The sequence below is a fragment of the Trachinotus anak genome, unplaced genomic scaffold (genome assembly GCF_046630095.1).
Source record: "Trachinotus anak isolate AG129_WGS33_773 ecotype Australia unplaced genomic scaffold, CSIRO_AGI_Tana_v1 ptg000028l, whole genome shotgun sequence".
NCBI classification, from domain to species: Eukaryota; Metazoa; Chordata; class Actinopteri; order Carangiformes; family Carangidae; genus Trachinotus; species Trachinotus anak.
Genome location: NW_027273879.1, coordinates 21444612 through 21462915, shown reverse-complemented (window position 1 = coordinate 21462915; position 18304 = coordinate 21444612). Strand labels below are relative to the sequence as shown.

At 41.9% G+C, this 18304-nt stretch overlaps 1 protein-coding gene across 5 annotated transcripts in view; it reads right to left on the bottom strand.

Annotated features, from left to right (window-relative positions):
- The window catches only part of dcc (DCC netrin 1 receptor), a 273002-nt gene that overhangs the window by 120942 nt on the left and 133756 nt on the right, over window positions 1-18304 (bottom strand). For all 5 annotated transcript variants that reach the window (XM_071465819.1, XM_071465820.1, XM_071465822.1 and 2 more), the window contains exon 8: window positions 2226-2385. In XM_071465819.1, coding sequence (XP_071321920.1) covers window positions 2226-2385 — 160 coding nt within the window. The remainder of the gene's footprint in view (window positions 1-2225; window positions 2386-18304) is intronic.

The window sequence follows — 18304 nt, the reverse complement described above, 5'->3', positions numbered from 1 at the left end:
GTACCAAAGCTTAAAAGCCTGAATGTGAAAGCCTTCAGCTGTAGCCCTGACTGTCAGAGGTTACCATTTAACATCAGCAGGGGACTCGCTGATATGTCACCCAGACATTTTCTACTAGACACTCCGAACTGCTGGGTGCAGCAGAGCTGTGAATATAGCACAGAAGTGTTGTCTTTAGCATACTGTTAGTACACAGCTCTACACCATCAGACCTCTGTCCCTTCAAAAGTGAACTGCATGAGTTCACACACAATATGGGTTCATCTACCTCTTCAGCTAAGATAGCAGCGTGGCTCATGGCCCACAACTAAATATCTCAACAACCTTTGGAGGGAATGCCTTGAAATTTGTACAGAAATTCACGCTCAATAGAGGATGTGTCCTACTGATTTTGGTGATCCCGCAACTTTTCCTGAAGCACCAGCAGCACACTCACCATCGGCACGCTCACCCTCGGTACGCTCACCATCGGCACTCACACCATTAGCACGCTCACCATCGGCACTCTCACCATTAGTACGCTCACCCTCGGCATGCTCACCATCTCACCCTCGGTACGCTCACCATCAGCACTCTCACCATCGGCACGCTCACCATCGGCACTCTCACCATTAGCACGCTCACCATCGGCACTCTTACCATTGGCACACTCACTTGTGTGAAATGTCTTAAAAACTGTTGGATGGACTGCCATGAAACCCAGTGTCTGTGAATGATCTCATGACATCTTATACTTAAACTACATTTCAATGTTATATTGTATGTTGTATATAGTGCTATATTGACTAGTTAGTTTATTGATTTTACATACAAAACATACAAAATTAAAGTTCACCATTTGATCCTAAACCATTAGTGATTTAATCAGTTGTTCAGTTTGAATTTTTTTTACAGCAACTGTTTTCATCATGTAGGTCATTTTCATGTAAGAACACCAGAGTACTACAGTAACATGAGGTTTGGACAAAACAGGAATTCTGAATGTGTCTTTGAGTTCTGAGCCATTGTGATGGACATTTCCTACAATTTTATAATATTTTACAAACCAAACAATAAATAGATTGATGCAGAAAATAACCAGCAGATGAATCCATAATACAGCCTTATATGAAACAGTTCACTCCACTTCAAACTGCAAGAGTAAAATGCTGCCTGAACATTAATGCTTGATTATTATTAATGATAGATAGATAGATAGATAGATAGATAGATAGATAGATAGATAGATAGATAGATAGATAGATAGATAAGTGACATTTTCAGTGCAGGATGTTGGCTTGTGATGGAGTGCAGTGTGGTATTGGTACTTTTACTTCAGTAAAAGTTTTGAATACTTTTTTCTCTCAGAGCCTCTTACATTGACATTAGTGACATCATCAGATAACTTCTAATTTATCAATACTTTGCCAATATTTTGGTTTATGACCTAATACCAGCAAAACTAATGACATTCCCATCAGTCACAGCTGATGAATTTGACATTGTAACGTCCTTGGAAACAGTGCATCTTTAATGATGACACTGTTCTGCTGATATTAAGTAACTCCACCACAGCGGTGGGATTTGTCTGAGATCACCACATTCAGAATATCTTCCTCTAGACCCTCATTGGTCTTTGGCTCTTTTAACACTAACTCGATGGCTCTAATGTTCCTTTAAAAGTCAGTGCTGTGGGTCCTGTGTTCCAACAGGTTCCCTCAGGTACCCTCAGAAGTCATCACTATAAGACTGATGTAAAACACAGCTGTTCATATGTAGTTTTAGATGTCAACACGTGTACTTTTAAAGGTCACAACATGGGTTCATTTAGAAGTCAGCAGCATGAGTCTCTGAACAGGTCTAGAAATTAAAACCATCTCTTATATGTTCATTTTGTACATTTACACATACATGCATTATCATCCTATTTCCTAACTATCTGATGTCACCATCATGGTTTTTATGTGACTGTTTTTGCTTGTAAACTCCTCAAACAACTATATCTCATATAACTCTATGACCCTCATCATCGCTTACAAGCACTACAGGTATAGAGATCATCCACTAAAGAGTGACTCTTCTTTCTCAGGTTATATTTTTGTGAGAGACCCACAGGAGTAAATTTATCCTGGAACTAACAAGAAAAAAGCAAAGTAAACAACCCACAGTCTGACCCGACCCTAGACTCAGAGGAAGGATTCAGAAACCACTTCAGTCCAAACCAGCAGAAAAACATCCTGTCTTACCTCTCGACTCCATCCTGGGAGTAATAAACACCATAGGTCTGCACAGCTCCTCCGTTCTCCTCTGGGGGGCGCCAGCTGAGTCGGACAAATCGGCTGGACACTAGGACAGGGACCAGGTCGCGGGGGGCAGAGGGGAGGACAACGCCTGGGCTGGGGGACACTGGTGGGGGATCAAAGGAGGAGGAGTAAGTCAAAGGGATGCCAGAAGGAGCAGGAGGAGCAGGAGGAGGGCGAGGAGGAGGAGGAGATGTGTGGGCAGGTCTATACTGAGTGGCTGTGGCCTCTGTTAACAGTTCATTCAGGGGAGAGGGTGAAGGGGGAGAGGGAGGGAGGTAGGAGAAGGAGGGACAAGGACGGAGGACGACAGGAGGAAGTGCAGGGGCAAGCAAAGGAGGTGAAGCAAAGGAAAAACAAAAGGAGCAAATGGCAGAAGAGATGAGCAGATAAGAAACGGAAAAGATGTGGAAAAGACAAGAAGGAAGAAAAGGAGGAAGAAGAGTGGTAAAGAAGATCACAGGCAAGAAGAAAAAGCAGCAGAGCATCTGTTAAGTTTAGTTATCAATCAAGACACATCAGTCATCTGAAAGTAAAGAGAGCTGCCTGTTCTCATGCTAAATCATAGCTCAGAATGACTGACAGCTCAGCTTTAGTGGTTTCATATTTCAAACAGATGTTCGTCAATATCAGATATCGTTCCTTTCAGAAGCTACAGGGGTTTTGGAAAAACTCATTTTACAATGAAGTTATATAGACTCATATCACGCTTGGTCAATTCTCCATCCTTAGGTAGAATGTGAGCAGTTCCTGAATAAGTAAAGAGACATCACACAGACACATGGGCTTCTCTGGGAATCTCTGAACCAACATTAACTGTGATCTGTATCTGGATACTTCATCTGGATACTGACATCTGTGAATGTTCATTATTTTTAGTCTGTATTGTGGGCACATATTAATATGCAGGAGCTGGCTGACTTGTCAACAAGCATTCAGCAGCATCACTTCAAGAGACTTGTAAGGGACTGATGCGGGGCAGGGGTCACATGACAGAGACACAGGTGTCGTTCTAGCAGCTTAGTGACATAAGGACTATTTACAAGGGTAGTTGTGTAAATTACAGTAAGATAACTAGCCAGATAACTGCTGAGAAACTAGCCTGGGAACAGTGCTAATCAGTCACAGTAAACCTTTTCTTTCTGTTCTCCCCGCCCCCACCTGGCCCCCAACACTAATATTGTTCTCAAGTTACCAAGCCAGTTAGCAAGATTACTAACTGTCAGTTAGCACAATACATCCATGGTTAACAAACAAGCTGACAGATAGCAATGTTGTGAGCCTTGTCTCTGATGGGAAAATAATTTGACACAGTTTATCTAAAACACATTTTGTACAATCTACTACTGTCTGTGCAATATGGCTGGTTTGTGGAGAAAGGTTAAATAAAAGTCAATGGTATAACACAGCTGACAAGCTATGACAGCTCCCATTATTTTGAACTCTCTGTAAAGATGGTTTGCTATTGGTCAACAGCACCAAATGTCAAAGTTCACCAAAGCTGAACTTGGTGCAAAAAATTTGCAGGGAACCAATAATACCGGTGGGAGCAGACCTTCACACTGCAAGAACGTGATGAGAGCCAGATGAAGAGCTTGCTTGGAGCTTGCTAGTTCAAGCTGATCTTTCACGTCGTGGATATCCCTGGAGAATCACTCACTGAGCTCCACTTTGCAGTGGAAGCTTGAGATAACAGGACAAGATGGAATCAGACGACCTCTGACCTTGTTGAGTGGATTTTTTTGTGTTCAGACTGTATGAATGTGTTTTTCCTGATTCAGATAAGATATCCAGATACAGCTCAGGTTCACTCAGGTCACTCTCCAATACTACACCACAGATAATTAATCCTTTTGTGACTGTTTTGACGACACAACAAGTTTTCACATTACAAAGTTGTACACCAGTTTTTCCTGGCCACAGAACAGGAATGACATGCAGTGGAAATGTTTTCTTGAATATGCAGAACTTTTTTCTGGTATTTAAAAGATGTGTAAATAAAAGAATGAAAATGAAAATAAAACGAGAAATGATGACCACTGCATGTGCAGTTTAAATACTAGTTGAATTTCTTTTGTGCTTACTCAGATGAGATCATTTCGTGGTTCTGTTCACTTCATGTATTCAGGAACAGGTGAAATATTGCATATTTTAATTTTTTCAGTAAGAACACACATTTTTAGAAACATTACAACCCAAAAAAGATTTTGACTACTAGCCAACTCCAGAGAGGCAGTATCTTTTCTTTGTACTCATATTTTTGACACAACAGGTCCACAGACCTACCTTGACATTCAAACTGAACGACCACAGAACACGTCTGTGGCACTACAGTTATTCAGTGGTCTAGCTGCTCGTTTCTACTGGTTTATTCTCCTGCCACTGAAACTTTATGAGCCTATACTGAATCCCTGTGGCATGCGGTGAGTGATACGCAGGCAGAGCTGAACAACCAAGTACCCCTTGCCCTCCTTTGATATGACCAACAGCCAGAAGTGTGCATACATCAGACTGCTATGTTCACAGCTTTACTTCACAGCTTTTCTTCTCTCTCTCTCCTGTACCAGTCCCACTCCTTTACTAATGCAGATGCAGATCTTGTACATTTGATAAATCACAGTGTCATTTGCTCGTTTACTTGGCTCCTGCTCCTCCTCCTCTACGGTTAGGATGAAAAGAAGGCATCTTCTAATGTACAAGTTTAGTTCTCTCACATGTCATGCATGTGTAAAATGTGGTCATAACTGAGAATGGTGGAGGCGGAGTCAAGGACAGCTTGACAAGCACCACCGTCAGTATCATTCTAGCTGATGTCTATTCTTAGCATGACTTGGTCAAGCACTGCTTGTCTCGCTTGCCCCGATGGCTCACCACTGTTGAACCCTTTGTTCCCTCCATTATTTGATCAGTTCTTCCTTCCTGTCTGCCATCTTTTATTCCATGTGCCTTATCAAGAACTGCTTAGACAAATGCGAGTGACAGTGCATACAAGAGTGGAGTGGAGACGAGTCTAGAGGACAGAGTAAGTTCATTATGTGACTGGGATGACAGCCTTCTTGCTGCTGATTACACCCCTCCACTGTCTTCACTGAGATACAATTTGTTTTCAATAAAGCTAATTTAACCACACCCCACACTGCCTCACTGTTTCACTTATGCTTAGTAATGTTTTATTAATGTGTGGTGAGACATTGAGATTTAAGAACTGAAGCAGCACAACTGTACAAGTGCCCAATAAACACATTAAACTCAATTTCACCCTTAGCCAAACTCATTTGGCAGCAACAAACATTCGATTTGAACTCTAAGACCAAAGTCTGAAACAAGTCCACAGCCTCTAGAGGAACACGCAGAAGCATTGTCTAGTCTGAAGTGGCTGAATGACGTTTGTCTGTGGTTTCACAGTTGGAAAATAAATCTGTTTTACTTTGGCTTAAGTTTGGTTAGGTTTAGGCACAGAAATAACTTGGTTATGCTTTGGGAAAGGTCATGGTTTGGATTAAAACTGCAGCTTCATTAAGGTTTGAATGCTGATGTTCAGTGGGGAACAGGAAGCTCCAGTGTTTTCCAGACTGGACCCCAACCTCCTCCCTGTGTGAACAACATCTACTGACCTCTGACCTCATGGTTAACTAGAGGGCTCTGTTACTTTAGCATAAGTCGTTTAGGGGTTCTTGTTGAAATGATTGACAGTGTCATTCTTCTTGGGAGGCCAGTCTCAAAGTTTTTTCTCCCTAAAGGAATCACAGGCTGACCTGTGTTTAACAGAGACATCAGTGCCACCTGATGTCAATCACCAAAGAGCTGAGATAAGACTCTTCTCACCAGAATGACAAAGGACAAAGACTGGTCATTGGCCACACACTCAAAATCTAAAGAAGGTTTAGTTTTAGTTATGAGTCTGGCACATATACTCAAACATCGCTGCTGGTTGATGCATGTGAATTGCAGGCTGGGACTCTTGTCAAACCCAAAGTCAGTTCCCAAAACATCTGTGATAAAATGGGGGCAACAAGACCACATCTGGGCATTCAGTATGGCTAGATGTGGACTCTGAGTTAGTATAGCACTTGGGCCCTGACTGATAACAATTCACAAGAACACAAGAGCACAAGCAGAGACAAGAGAGAGCTGGAGTCCACAAGCAGAGTGTGTGATGTGTGTGTGATCAGCAGTGTTACTGTGGCTGTTGCTTTGAAGTTGCCTTCAATCATGCAGAGAACAATCCTCAAGGAAGAACACAGTAATAATCAATGTACCACACACACAGACACACACACACACATACACACACACACACACACAAAGCTAAGAGAAATCTAATTTATCCTTTGGGTCAAAGGTTGTGACTGTCCACAGAGTCTTTAAATGCTTTTGTCTGTCATGTCAATGAAGCTTGACTGAACACACACACACACATTTCACACACTTGATCACTATGATGTAATGGGGGAGTTGAAAAACAGGAGAAAGCATGAGGAGATGGAGGAACTAAAAGAGGAGAAAGACGGGGAAACTGAGGAAGAAAAACGGGAAGGAGAAGGATATGATGAGGAAACAAAGGAGGAAGAAAGATGAGGAGAAAAAGGAGGAAATGGTGAGGAAAAGGAGGGGATGGAGGACAAGAATAAAGAGAAGAAAAGATGATGAACAGGAATAGAATATATAGGGAAGAGCAAGAGAAGAAAGACAAAGAAAAGGATGGAAAATTAGAATTACCGCCTCACAGATATATCCCTCCACCAACCCATAAAGTTGCAGGAAATATGGTCACAGTCTCCTTCCTGAGTTACAGTTTTGAAAAATGGCTGGAAGTGTCTTTGCAGAACATTATGTCACAGTGTTGATCTTTGACCCTTTGGATATAAGATTTTTTCAGTTCATCTTTTTATCCAATTAGACACTTGTGTTAAATTGTGGCATAATTAGTGAATAGATTTTTGAGTTGTGGCCAAAAACACATTTTGTGAGGAAACTGTGACCTTGACCTTTGACCTCTGACCACTAAATTCTAATCAGTTCATTCTTGAGTCCACGTGAACTTTATGCGAAATGTGAATAAATTCCCTTCATGGCATAGCTTGAACTGAGATGGACGCACAACCTGGAAACATAACACCTGCATAAAAACAACAATGAGGGGAAAACTGAAAGGAAAATAGGAGGACCAGAGAGAGAAAAGAAAAAGGTAAGAAAGGAAATGATACAAAGAAAGAAAGGAGAAATGAAAAGGAGAAGAATGGAGGGAAGAGAGGGACAAGGAGGTATAATGAGAAAAAGAGGACTGGATGGAAATCGAAGAGTGTAAACACACCTCCCCTCGTCTCTGTGAGATGAGAATTCAGGGTGTGAAGGGCAGATTCGTTTCTGCTTGATGACCCGGCCAAAAAAAGGCGGCCCTGAGCAGTAAAGCGTCACTCTGTCGAAAATAGACGGGTAGGCTAAATAATAGACTCAGACACCACAGAAACAGGGCTGGAAAACAATCTGAATAAGTGCTGAAAATTACACTGCAGTCTGCACCACAACAGATGATACCTGCGCGTGAACACACACACCACACAGACAGCCTACATGTTTTTTCCATCACCGTGTCCATTTTCTACAAGCTGCTCTGCATTTATATTGTTTCTGCTGCTTGAATGAACTTTGGGGGAGTTTGGTTTCAGCTCTGAGGTCTCTACTGTCAAGGAATCTGATTTGATTTCATTCTTATTTCTGTGTATGTGTATTATTCTAAAAGGAATTATGCACTGGAGTATTACAGCACGTGTAGAAATGGACAAAGCACTGATGATGGTGACTAGCTATAGCCAAAGTGTGCTTGATTCAGTTTCCCACGTTCTCAGGTCAGTTATGATACTGCAGTGTTATACGAATGTGCAGATGTGTCTTTTCATCCTCAGCATGATGACGCAGTAGCCGCAAGTGAAAGAGCTGATTACACTGTGATTTATCATCTCTGTGTAAGACCTGCAGTAAGTTTGAGAAGTCTGAGACAGAAGATCGTTACAAGAGGAGAGCTGCTCCTTTCAGGAAGAGATCAGCACATAAGCTGAGTGTGCAGCAGGCGAGAGAGAAAGAGGAAAAGAGAGTGAAAGAGAGAAAGAGAGAGAGAGAGAGAGAGATAGTATTTAGAATGTTGAAATAATTTACAATAGATGATGTTAACTTTAATGTTATTTATTCATTACTTTGAAACCACTCAACTGAAAAAGCAAAAACTGTCACTTCATGAACATCATAACAATTTCCAGCTAAGTGAAACATAAGGTTCACACAATGTTTGTGTGATGTGACCTGCTTCATTTTGAGAGATAAATATGACATCTTTTGATTCTGCTGCTGATGTTAAATGATACTGTTGCTGCTAACTGCCAGTGTTTCTGCTGCTGAGCGACACAGAGGTTGCTGCCAACCACCAAAGCTTTTACTGCCGAGTCTATTAATCTGATTACTGGTGTTGTGTGCGACTCCTTCAGCTAAGTGAAAAAACTTCAGAACTGAAATGTACAGACACACATTTCTACTTTCTGTAGCACTACAGCAGCGTAAATACATTAAGGAGCACCTCTGATATGTAGAGCAGATGCACATGACGATCTCTCTCTCTCTTTTTAGCATTTTGCTGATAGTACCCCTTCCCCACCCACACACACACACACAACACACAAATCTTTATCTTTTTTAACCTCTATTTATGCAGAGGAAGACTGCTGAGCTTTTTCACTCGCTTCAGCTTCACCCTGCTCTCTCTCTCTCTCTCTCTCTCTCTCTCTGCACTCAATTTCAGGGCTCATTTCAGCCAGCTGCTGTTAAAAACCCCTATACAATACACACACACACACACACACACACACACCTCCTATCTGCCCTCTAGTTTTAAATTCCTCTAAAATGGATATTTATTCCAGTAAATCTCCACTGCTGTGGGTGAGTGAGAAAAATCTCTAACATCTTAAGTGTGTGTGTGTGTGTGTGTGTGCGTGTGTGCGTGTGTGCGTGTGTGCGTGCATGTGTGTGACCTGACTGACTTGAAGGTGGAAATTTACTTGAATGGCTGAAAGTTGAATAAAGGCACGTACACACAGAAGCTACAGATCCAACAGGAAACACAACACTTGAATATGGCAGCAGTTTCTTTTGCCCTTTATTTCTGACGTGAATTAAATGTTTTTCTTTTTGTCATGCTTGCAAATTTCATGTGCACCAACAATACAAAACCAACAATAAATATATTCCACGAACATGTGTTGTGCGTGTATTTAGAGCTTGATACATCTCATTCCTCTGTGCCATAGAGCTCCATTGTTGTCCAAAACCTATTAAAAACACACTGAGCAACATTGTTGCACTGGTTGATATGTTCCTTCATTTCCATGAACACACACACTGTAGTTTATCTTGACCCAATCCCACATACACTGTCCTGCTGACTCAAATTTGGATTAATCCGCCAGTGAAAATGGTCCCCAGATGAGAGTTTTCTCCTGTTTGAGTAACATTTATTAAAAACTACAGTAACCAGCAGCGGCCTACGGGACCAAACCTTTTTAAAAACAAAACTATATCTTTGTGAGTAATTTAAAAATGTTAATAATATAATAAGCTTATAAACTAAGCTTAACATATGAATTCCTTAATTTATCCAAGAGAATCTTACAAAGGTTGTTTGGTCTCACTGTTACATTTCTACTTCAGCACATGATGGAGAAACGGCACCCAGCAACTCTAGGTTTAGAGTTGTAGGAGGTGGATTTTTTCTTTTTTGATGGAGCTAGGCTAACAGTTTCCCCACTGCTTCCTGTCTTGTGCTACGCTAAGCTAAACACATCCTGGACCCATCTCTGCCGCGGACACACAGAAACTGACATCCACTTTCTGTGACGGGAAGACAGAAAACAACGTTGTTTACCCAAATGTTGACCTGTTCCTTCACTGCTCCACAGGCACAGTGAGGCATGGAGTGTGTGTGTGTGTGTGTGTGTGCGCGTTTTCTAATTTGCTGTGAAAGCTCTGTGTGTGTCTGTAGTATTAAAACAGCTCATGACAGTGTGTCTGTGTTTGCAGTAATTTACTGTGAAAGCTGAGTGTGTGAGTGTATACATTAATTTACCCTGAAAGCTGTGTGTGCTGCTGCTGTGTGTCTTTACGTGCGTGTGTGTTTGTGTGTAATTTCCAGTAAAAGCTCAGTGTTACACTGCAGTAATGCCAGGTGTTTTTCTGCCATGCAACGTGCTGTTCTTTGTGTTATTACTGTAAGAGCAGGACGTGCAGGTCACACACCGAACACACACTGAGGTGACCTTACAGAGCTGACGTAACAGTCTGATCAGCCTGTAACAGTCTGGACTTCTGAGTGAAAACACATCTGTGTACAAGTTTATCACAACATGATGCACGTCCAGGGGAGGACTCCTCTTAGACTCAGGAGCTCCCTTGAAAACTGGATTTGTGAAATTTCGGGGGGATTCTAAAATAATAATGTTGTGTGTATCTTTTAACTGTTGTTGATGAGGACTTGGTCCCTTGTAGGGAGTCTGGCCTGCTCTGTTTTTGACTTAATGCTCATAAATGTGTGTTTATTGGCTCTTTTGTTATTTGAACTGTATCTTATTTGGCCAAAAAACTTAGAATACAGTCCGTCACTGTATTATATATCACATGTGCCAACACAGGCCTGGGGCGGCTGCAGCTCAGGAGCTCAGGAGGTAAAGTGGTTCGATTCCACATGTCAAAGTGTCCTTGGGCAAGATATTGAACCCCAGACTGCCCCCAATGTATCATCGGTGTGTGAGTGTGTGTGGTAGTAGAAGTGCTTTATGTGTATAAAAAGCTCTGAATGATTGTGTGTGAGTCGGTGAGTGTGGTTTGCAATGTAAAGCCCTTTGAGATAAGACCAGAAAAAGTAGATTTACCATTTACTGTCTGTAGCTATGAATGTTCCTTTGCAACAGGAGCCACAGTCTGACGTCTCTTTGGGATCTGCAAGATCCTTTGTTTTCCTCCTCACCTTTGTAAAACAGAAACTAAAAGCATTAACTTATGCAGGACTCAGGAATAGAAAGTCGTCCTTATTCCTCACAGGAAAGTGGGTGAGTAAAGTGGTCTCACTCCATCAGCAGTAAAGTGTGGCACTGTTATTACTGAAATAAACAGCATCTCTCTCCTGCTCCGCCTCCACAGCAGAAGCGACTACTTTTAATGTTTTCTTATTATTATTCATATTCTTGTTGATAGGAATAAAGATAAATACAAAAAGCAAAGTGTTTCTGACAATGAAAAAATGAGAGCTCTCCTAAAACCCATAGCCTAGTTCTCACACTGCTAACGTCCAGAATACCAGACTGAAGACACAGTGAGAGGCAAAGTGTAGTGGTGATTTACATCAAAACGCATCAGGACAGAAAAAAGCAGCCTTACAAAGCATGTTAGGGAAATATACTGTATGTATTTCAGTTGAAAAGACAGTTGCAATGAACCTCCTTCAGTAGAGGGACCCCCAAACCATAAGGGTGCGGGAGTGGTCTGCCCCTGATCCAGGGCCATGCCAGTATCACAATCAGGGAATGCAAACATTTCAGTCACTCTGTGGCTCATGGAATTCATCACAAGAAGAAAACTGACACAGACTCTCTGGATAGTGAGTAATCTTCTAAGATAAAGGGGGAGAAATAATGTCAGGCAGATGTGAAGCAACAAAAAAACAAGGTTCACCAAGATGAGTCACTTCCACTGAACCCTGTCTCCTAAAAAACAGGTTTCATACCACTCATTTGCTACAGCAGATATGTCTGATGCCTTTTACCGAAGGCTCTTGATTAAGATTCGGGAAAGATTGTGATTACATGTTTGAAAAAAAAAAGCACAAGACAAGTTGTATTTACTTTTCCAATATCTAACCAACAGCTCTGAACCTACCCGAGCCTGAAGTGTTTTAGCAGCATGGACCTCACCAGGCAGCAGGTACTGTCTGTTCCTGCCAAACTCTACCTGGCAAAACCATTTTGTTGCTTCAGTTCAATTCATTTTTTATTTGTATGGTGCCAAATCATACTATACATTATCTCAGGGCACTTTACAGAAGTAAGGTTAGGTTCCATCAAAGTCAACTACATTATAGCAATACTACTGGATAAAAGAATAGCTTCTGTTCTATGTCGACCATCAGCCAGCAGTAGTACACTACTGCTGAGTGTACCAGTCATGAGTACAACTCAGACCAGACACTACCTTTAATTTTACATCATTTGTCCTGACTTTAAATGCACGCTATGCGACTTCAGTCTCTGGGCGTCTCTCAATCAAAACAACAACAAAACACAGTGTTTGGTGACGTGGTGGAGTAGGTTGGGGTCATGAGTCTTGGTGTCTTCCTCTCCATTGCCGTCATTGGAGAATCAGCTTCCCACTCAGGGTTTCTTCAACGACAGTCGTTCAGGAGGTTTTGCCTGCACCTTGAATTATCCACAGAGGTGTCCTCCTCTCCAGAACAAATGGACTGGTTCAATAAAACCAGCATAAACACTGAATACAGCAGCTTCACGTCAGCTACATGTTAAAAATCGGCAACATAAGCATATATAAAACACATTTTACAACACAATGGAAGCGGTGAAGGCGTGGGATGGGGTTGGGGGTTGGGGTGAGTTGCACATGTACATGTGAGAAGTGTCCGTGAATGTGTGTGTGTGCATTAGCCTGGAGAGTCGCTTCGTCTAGTTCACAATCAGTGCCTCAGTTCGCAGGGTGTCATCGCGATAACACAGCAAGTTGCCATGGAGACATCCTTGATCGGGTCCCGGACGGAGTCAACAATCGACAAGTGTCCGTGGAGGAAGGGAGGGAGGGCTAGGAGTAGAAGCGTCTCACTGCAGCAATCTCGTGGGGGAGTTGCTGCGGGGGCCGGAACGCAGATTAGATTATTATTGTTTGGGTTAGGGCGAGATGAGCTACCACTAAAGTTTGCTCAGCTCGTTTCTCTGATAACTTAAATCCTTCAACCAGTTAAAATATATGTAGTGAAAAACAAGCAAGATCTAAAAAGTCTATCTTAAAAAATGGATTCACAACTGGATTAAAAGTAAATGTTGACCACTTCTGGCAGACAAACTCGACGGTGATACATGTGCAATGGGGTTGCAATGGCAACCAAATGAACCATTACTTTGAATAAAATTACAGATTTCTCAAGGTTTGAAAATTGCTGGAAACAACAAAAAACAGCAAGACACAGCTAAATATATATCACAGGTGTAGCTGTTTTTAGACGTTTTAATGTGGAAACTTTACATATTATAACTTTAATGCAGCAACTCTTTCATAAATGGAGTAATTGTGTTTTTGTTACTCTAAACCTGGTCATTTTTCACGATGTATAGGCCTTCCATTCAGTCAGCTCATACTTTCAACATTTGATGAAATGGTATGAGTTGAGGAGTATTGAAATGGATCAGGCATGGACAGCTAGACCCTCCTTGGTTGTGCAGGAAAGGTCACTTATAAACAAGTGAAAGCTGAAACTGACTGGATTTGGATGCAGCGTTGAGGGGAACATCAGAGCAGCGTGCGTTAGCTAACATAGCACTGCTATGTGTCAGCCTCCTCACTCTCTCCACTGGTCAACGATGACTGAACACTGGCAAAGTGATTCTGCCACTGATCTTAAAAACAAACTTAACATAAAGCAGTAAAAACTGGGCTCCACAGTAAAACATGTTTGTTTTAAAACAGTCACTGTGTCAGATGAGGTGATATGCAACTCCACCACCTCCTCTACCAGAAGAGGAGCTAAACATGTCACATTTGTTCACCCTCAGTGCTGGCGCTATTGACCACCTGAGGAAAGACAATGTAGGTGGGAGTAGTTCAGGCATTTTCTTTTCTTTGAACTAAAGAGTGAATAAATGTATGAGGACAAACTCATCTGGATGTGGTTGCAGCCTGATGTACCAGAGTGTAATGAAACCAGCTTTATCTCATTTCCTCTCATGTTTCAACCTCAGACTCTCTCTATTTCAGCTCCCCAGCTGATGTGAAGCCTTCACGTCTTATCACACTGCACATTTTAATACTTCATGTTTTGAATAATTTTACTACAGACTCTTGGATTGACAGCACCAGATAAAACGAAACACAGCAGGAAGTTTGAGTTCTGGGGTGATTTGATCAAACTTTTACATAAATGTTAAATTTGTTTGGTGACAGTTTATTTCAGATTCTGTGCAATATGTGTAGATTTGTCGCCAACTATACTGAGGTGTGTTATTAACCAATAGCTTTTTAATATAATAACACAGAGTGAGTGCATTCAGTGTGAGGAACACATAAAAAAGCACCTAAAGAGATTCTCATGTCATTTAGATCTATTGTTTGGTGTTGATGAAGGATTAATTTATTTCAGTGTCTGTGCCTTGCTATAAATAAACACATGTAAACAGTAGGAATTATCCACTGCCCTGAAGAAGCACAAGCTGCAGTGGTCCTGGAATTCTCATCTGAGCTGCAGCCATCCAGGAATCATCCACTGTATTAACATGGCCCAGCTGCAGGTGTCCAGTAATTATCCATAGCCCTCTGTATATGCTAGAGTCACCAGCAGTCATCCAGAAATTATTCATACCCGCCATGGCACCATGTCACAGCATCAAAAACATACCAAACTGTGACCCCCAAAACAAAGCTAGATACACACTCACATATATTTCACACTCCTTTACACAACCAGCTCGACACAGCAACTAACACAACTTACACAAGCTGACCACAGCGTTCTGTTAGACAGGCTGAGGCACTGGGCAGGAATATCTGGTGCAGCTTTAAAATGGCTCACTTCATACCTGTTAAATAGAAGCTGTTTCCAATAATAACAACATCTTATGTCCCTAAAGGGTCAGTTTTGACTCATTTGATTTTCTCTGCTTTTGCTTCCCCTGGGAAATATTATCCACAGACACAGACAGGAACGAGGAAACGAGATCACATCTCTCCTGTGTTAGCCTCTCTGCGTTGGCTCCCTGTAAAATCCAGGATAGAATTCAAAATCCTCCTCCTCACCTACAAAGCCATTAATGGTCAGGCACCATCGTACCTTGGAGAGCTTATACTTCCCTATTTTCCCAATAGGACACTTCGCTCTCTAAATGCAGGTCAACTTGTGGTTCCCAGAGTTTGTAAGAGTAGAATGGGGGGCAGAGCCTTCAGCTATCAGGCTCCTCTCCTGTGGAACCAGCTCCCAGTGTGGGTTCGGGAGGCAGACCCCCTCTCTACCTTTAAGATCAGGCTTAAAACTGTCTTGTTTAGTAAAGCTTATAGTTAGGGCTGGCTCGGGTATGTCCTGACCCATCCCTTAGTTATGCTGCTATAGAGCTAGACTGCTGGGGGATTCCCATGATTCACTGGGCGCTCTCTCTCTATTTCTGTCTCTCTCTCTCTCTCTCTCTCTCTCTTGATGACTTCAAGCCATTAACTTTGTTTTTTTTTTTCTCTTCCGTAGTTTGTGCTTCTCCTCTCTCTCCCTCTCTCTGTTCTCATTCTGCAGATATCTCTGCCTCGGGAGCAGCAGGATCCAGATCCACCACTACTCATCTTTACTATTAACCACTGTTATCTGTCATTATTATTGATAACACCATTACCTACACAGCTATTCCTGGTCTCTCTCTCTCTCTCTTCTCTCCTCTCTCCTCCCCCCACCCCCTCTTTTTATCTTCTCCTAAACCCAACCGGTCGAGGCAGACGGCCGCCCACCCTGAGCCCGGTTCTGTTGGAGGTTTCTTCCTGTTAAAAGAGAGTTTTTCCTCCCCCCTGTCGCCAAGCGCTTGCTCGTTGTGGGAACTGTTGGGTTTTTCTCTTTAACAAAGTAAGGTCTTGACCTTACCGTGTAAAGTGCCTTGAGATAATGTATATTATGATTTGGCGCTATACAAATAAAATTGAATTGGATTGAATTGAATTGAATTGAATTGAATTGAATTGAATTGAATTGAATTGAATTGAATTGAATTGAATTGAAGACATTCCTGCCTCTGACCCTGGCATCCTGAGTTCAATACATAACTGCCTACGTGGGTGAATCTCACAAAATTTTCTGCAGCTTAACTCAAACAAAGCAAAACAGCGTTTCTCATAACTGGTGCCCTGCTCATAGCAAAACAAATCCTTCCATCTGCTGTCGGAACACATCAAGGCCATATCTCGCCTCAGGGCTGCAGCTGAAAATTAGCCAGCTGGCTACCACTGGCAGATTAACAGTAATGTTGATTAATGTGCATTGTCCCAAAATTAATAAATGAAAAAAGCCTCTTGCACGTTGGCGTTTGGTTTGGTATTAACTTCAGCTTTGAGCAGCAAATTTGTGCAACTTGTGCTTGTTTTTATATCTTAGAAATGTTTCCTTCATCTCCTCATGCCTCTCTCTTACTCTCCAAAACAAAAATCTATTAATTGGCTCCAGACTGAGCTGAACTTTTAACAAGATCCAGGAGAAGTGACCACATCACACCTGTTTTAGCCTCCCTGCACTGGCTCCCAGTGTGTCATAGAATTTATTTTTGGATCTTACTGTTGACTTTTATATCTGTCTTCTTAGTCACATACAAACCAGTATGTAGCCTGAGATCCTCAGGCAGAGGTCTTTTCCTGTTCCTGAGGTGCTGCTGAAAACTAGAGGTGACAGAGCATTCTCAGTCAGACGCCTGAAGCCTGTGGAAATCAGGTCAACACAATCGGTGACCTCTTTTAAATCTCTTCTAAAAAACACTTTTTTATCAGGGAAATTTTTCAGATTTTTCCTGATTTTAGTGACTACTAGCCTTTTTCTGATGACAGAAATGGAAGTTGTTCTTATGACCTGCTTTTTTCAAAGCTGTTGCCTTGTGTGATGCACAGCAAGAAAAATTAGATCATTATCATTATCACACAGGCCAACTATACACTTGTCATTTAAAGCACAGTACCAGTTTCTCTATCATTTCAAAGTTAATTCACACTGTGAAATGAATTTTTTAAAAAGCTTAAAAAAGCTTTCTGAACAGCAGGATTCACAATTCAAAACAGAAGCCACACACACACACACACACACACACACACACACCTTTCTTCCTCCTCCTGCTGAGTGATGATGAAGGGGCTGATGGGAAGGTGTTTCATCACAAAGGGGATCAATGTTGAAGGTGACAACACACACACACACATATAAAACACACACCAACACACACACAGCATGGTGACACAGTTAAGTGTAGGCAGTGAGGTACAAACCTCCAACCTCTTACCAATCAGTAGGCGCACACATATACACAAACACACAGAGGCTATATAGATGACCTTCCACTTTCTCCGATCGATAAAGGCCAACGTCGCAGAAACATCAGCACTGTGGGAGGAGAGAAGATAAATATTTTCCTCTCTTCTTCCATCACTCCTTCTCTTCTTCGGGGATTTTTATGCAGGGCATGAGAGACAGGGTTTTAATGGTAGAGAGAGGAAGACTGATCTGATGAAATATGAGGAGAGTGACATGAAAAAATTATTATTAAGAAGAGGTGGGGGTGGAGAAACCAAACTATAGAAATGAGCCACTAACTGCCAAGAATATATTAAGCTGATTCTCAAAATGAAGTTTTTTTTAAAAATTTACCTCAGCTGCAGAGAGAACGAGATGAACGAGATGAACCTTAGTTACGGATGTAACTAAGGTTCTATGGATTCTGGATGACCACCAGAGACAGTATGTAATACCTTGATATGCATTGCATGCAAGCACAGGAGGTCGGGACATAATACCAACAAAGTCACGTGTGATCTGGGTGATGCAAGCAACCTGATAAAGGTGCCCGTTCCCCATTAACCGTCTCCTACAGAATCTTCTCGTCTAGATTTTGACTGACAGTGAACTCTGGTGGTCACCCAGAATTCATAGAACCTCAGTTGCAAAGGAACTCTTGTTCTATTTCATTCTTCCTGACCGCCAGAGACATATGTAATACCTGGATGACCCATACCGACGAGGTCACGAGGAATCC